The sequence below is a fragment of the Buceros rhinoceros genome, unplaced genomic scaffold, assembly GCF_000710305.1.
Source record: "Buceros rhinoceros silvestris isolate BGI_N320 unplaced genomic scaffold, ASM71030v1 scaffold8712, whole genome shotgun sequence".
In the NCBI taxonomy this organism is placed as follows: Eukaryota; Metazoa; Chordata; class Aves; order Bucerotiformes; family Bucerotidae; genus Buceros; species Buceros rhinoceros.
Window position 1 is genome coordinate 3,362 of NW_010400633.1, and position 953 is coordinate 4,314.

Consider the following 953-nt stretch of genomic DNA (forward strand, 5'->3'; position numbering starts at 1 on the left):
CCACTGGTGTGCTCTCCTACGTGGCAGGCAAGGGGGCAGATGCAGCCACTGATCCCGGCTGCCTCACCATTCATTTCACAAGCAGATGCACAGTGGCCCATCCCAGCGCACTGATTTGTCCCAGTGCGCCCATCTGTCCTGCTGTTCCCAGCCTCAGAGCAGCCCCAAGCCCTGTGGTGCCCCAGACACCAGCACTGCCACATCCAGGAACAAACCAGAGCACAAACCATCAGTGCTTTACGGTCCAGAGTGCTGGGTAAGGCCACGGGGAGCTCGTGCTGCTCTGCAGGCTCCGTGGCAGCTGGGTCACCTCATTTTGCAGCTTGTCGCTGCCCCTGAAGCTGGAGAGCTGAACCCTCTGCCTCTGGGCCCCTGAGAACAGCAGGACGCTGCCATTCATCAGCCCAAGGTGACATGCCCATCTCCGGGGAAGTGGGGGGAGGCAGCTCCATGCCCCCCGCCATCGACAGTGCCAGCGCATCGTGTTCAGGGGAGGTGCTTGGCACGTCTGTGTTTATTTGCTCTGCCGGGCTCTGGGGCTGCCCTTGGCCTTGCTGAGGCGAGGGCTGGGAACCACCCTAGGCACCGAATCAATGGTGACGATGCCACGTCCCTGGAGGATGGAGCAGGGGGTAGCTGCAGGCTGGGCAGCTCCTTACCCCGTCAGGTCGGGTGGTGAGTGGGACCACGCAGCCGTCCCGTTCCCGGCCGCCGTTTCCCAGCCAGCTGCGTAGTCAGCGGTGGAGAAGCTGTGCGGGTCGGTGCAGTTCCTGCAGGCAGCTGCGCCCATGCTGTGGAGAACGTCCTGCGCACTGCGTTGGCACTCGGCTGCAACAAGACCGACACCATCAACCTCCCTCATTAGCGTAAACCCCCGTGATCGGTCACCCCAGGTCACCTCTGCAGGAGCAGAGCTCACCAATACACACACTGCAACGCCAAACCTGCCTCCC

The 953-nt window shown here is 62.7% G+C and overlaps 1 protein-coding gene across 1 annotated transcript in view; it reads right to left on the reverse strand.

Annotated features, from left to right (window-relative positions):
* Window positions 1-953, reverse strand: part of PKD1 (polycystic kidney disease 1 (autosomal dominant)) — a gene marked incomplete at both ends in the record, with an annotated part of 51,034 nt that overhangs the window by 3,007 nt on the left and 47,074 nt on the right. Inside the window, one exon of the mRNA XM_010131951.1 lies at window positions 660-828. Coding sequence (XP_010130253.1) covers window positions 660-828 — 169 coding nt within the window. The remainder of the gene's footprint in view (window positions 1-659; window positions 829-953) is intronic.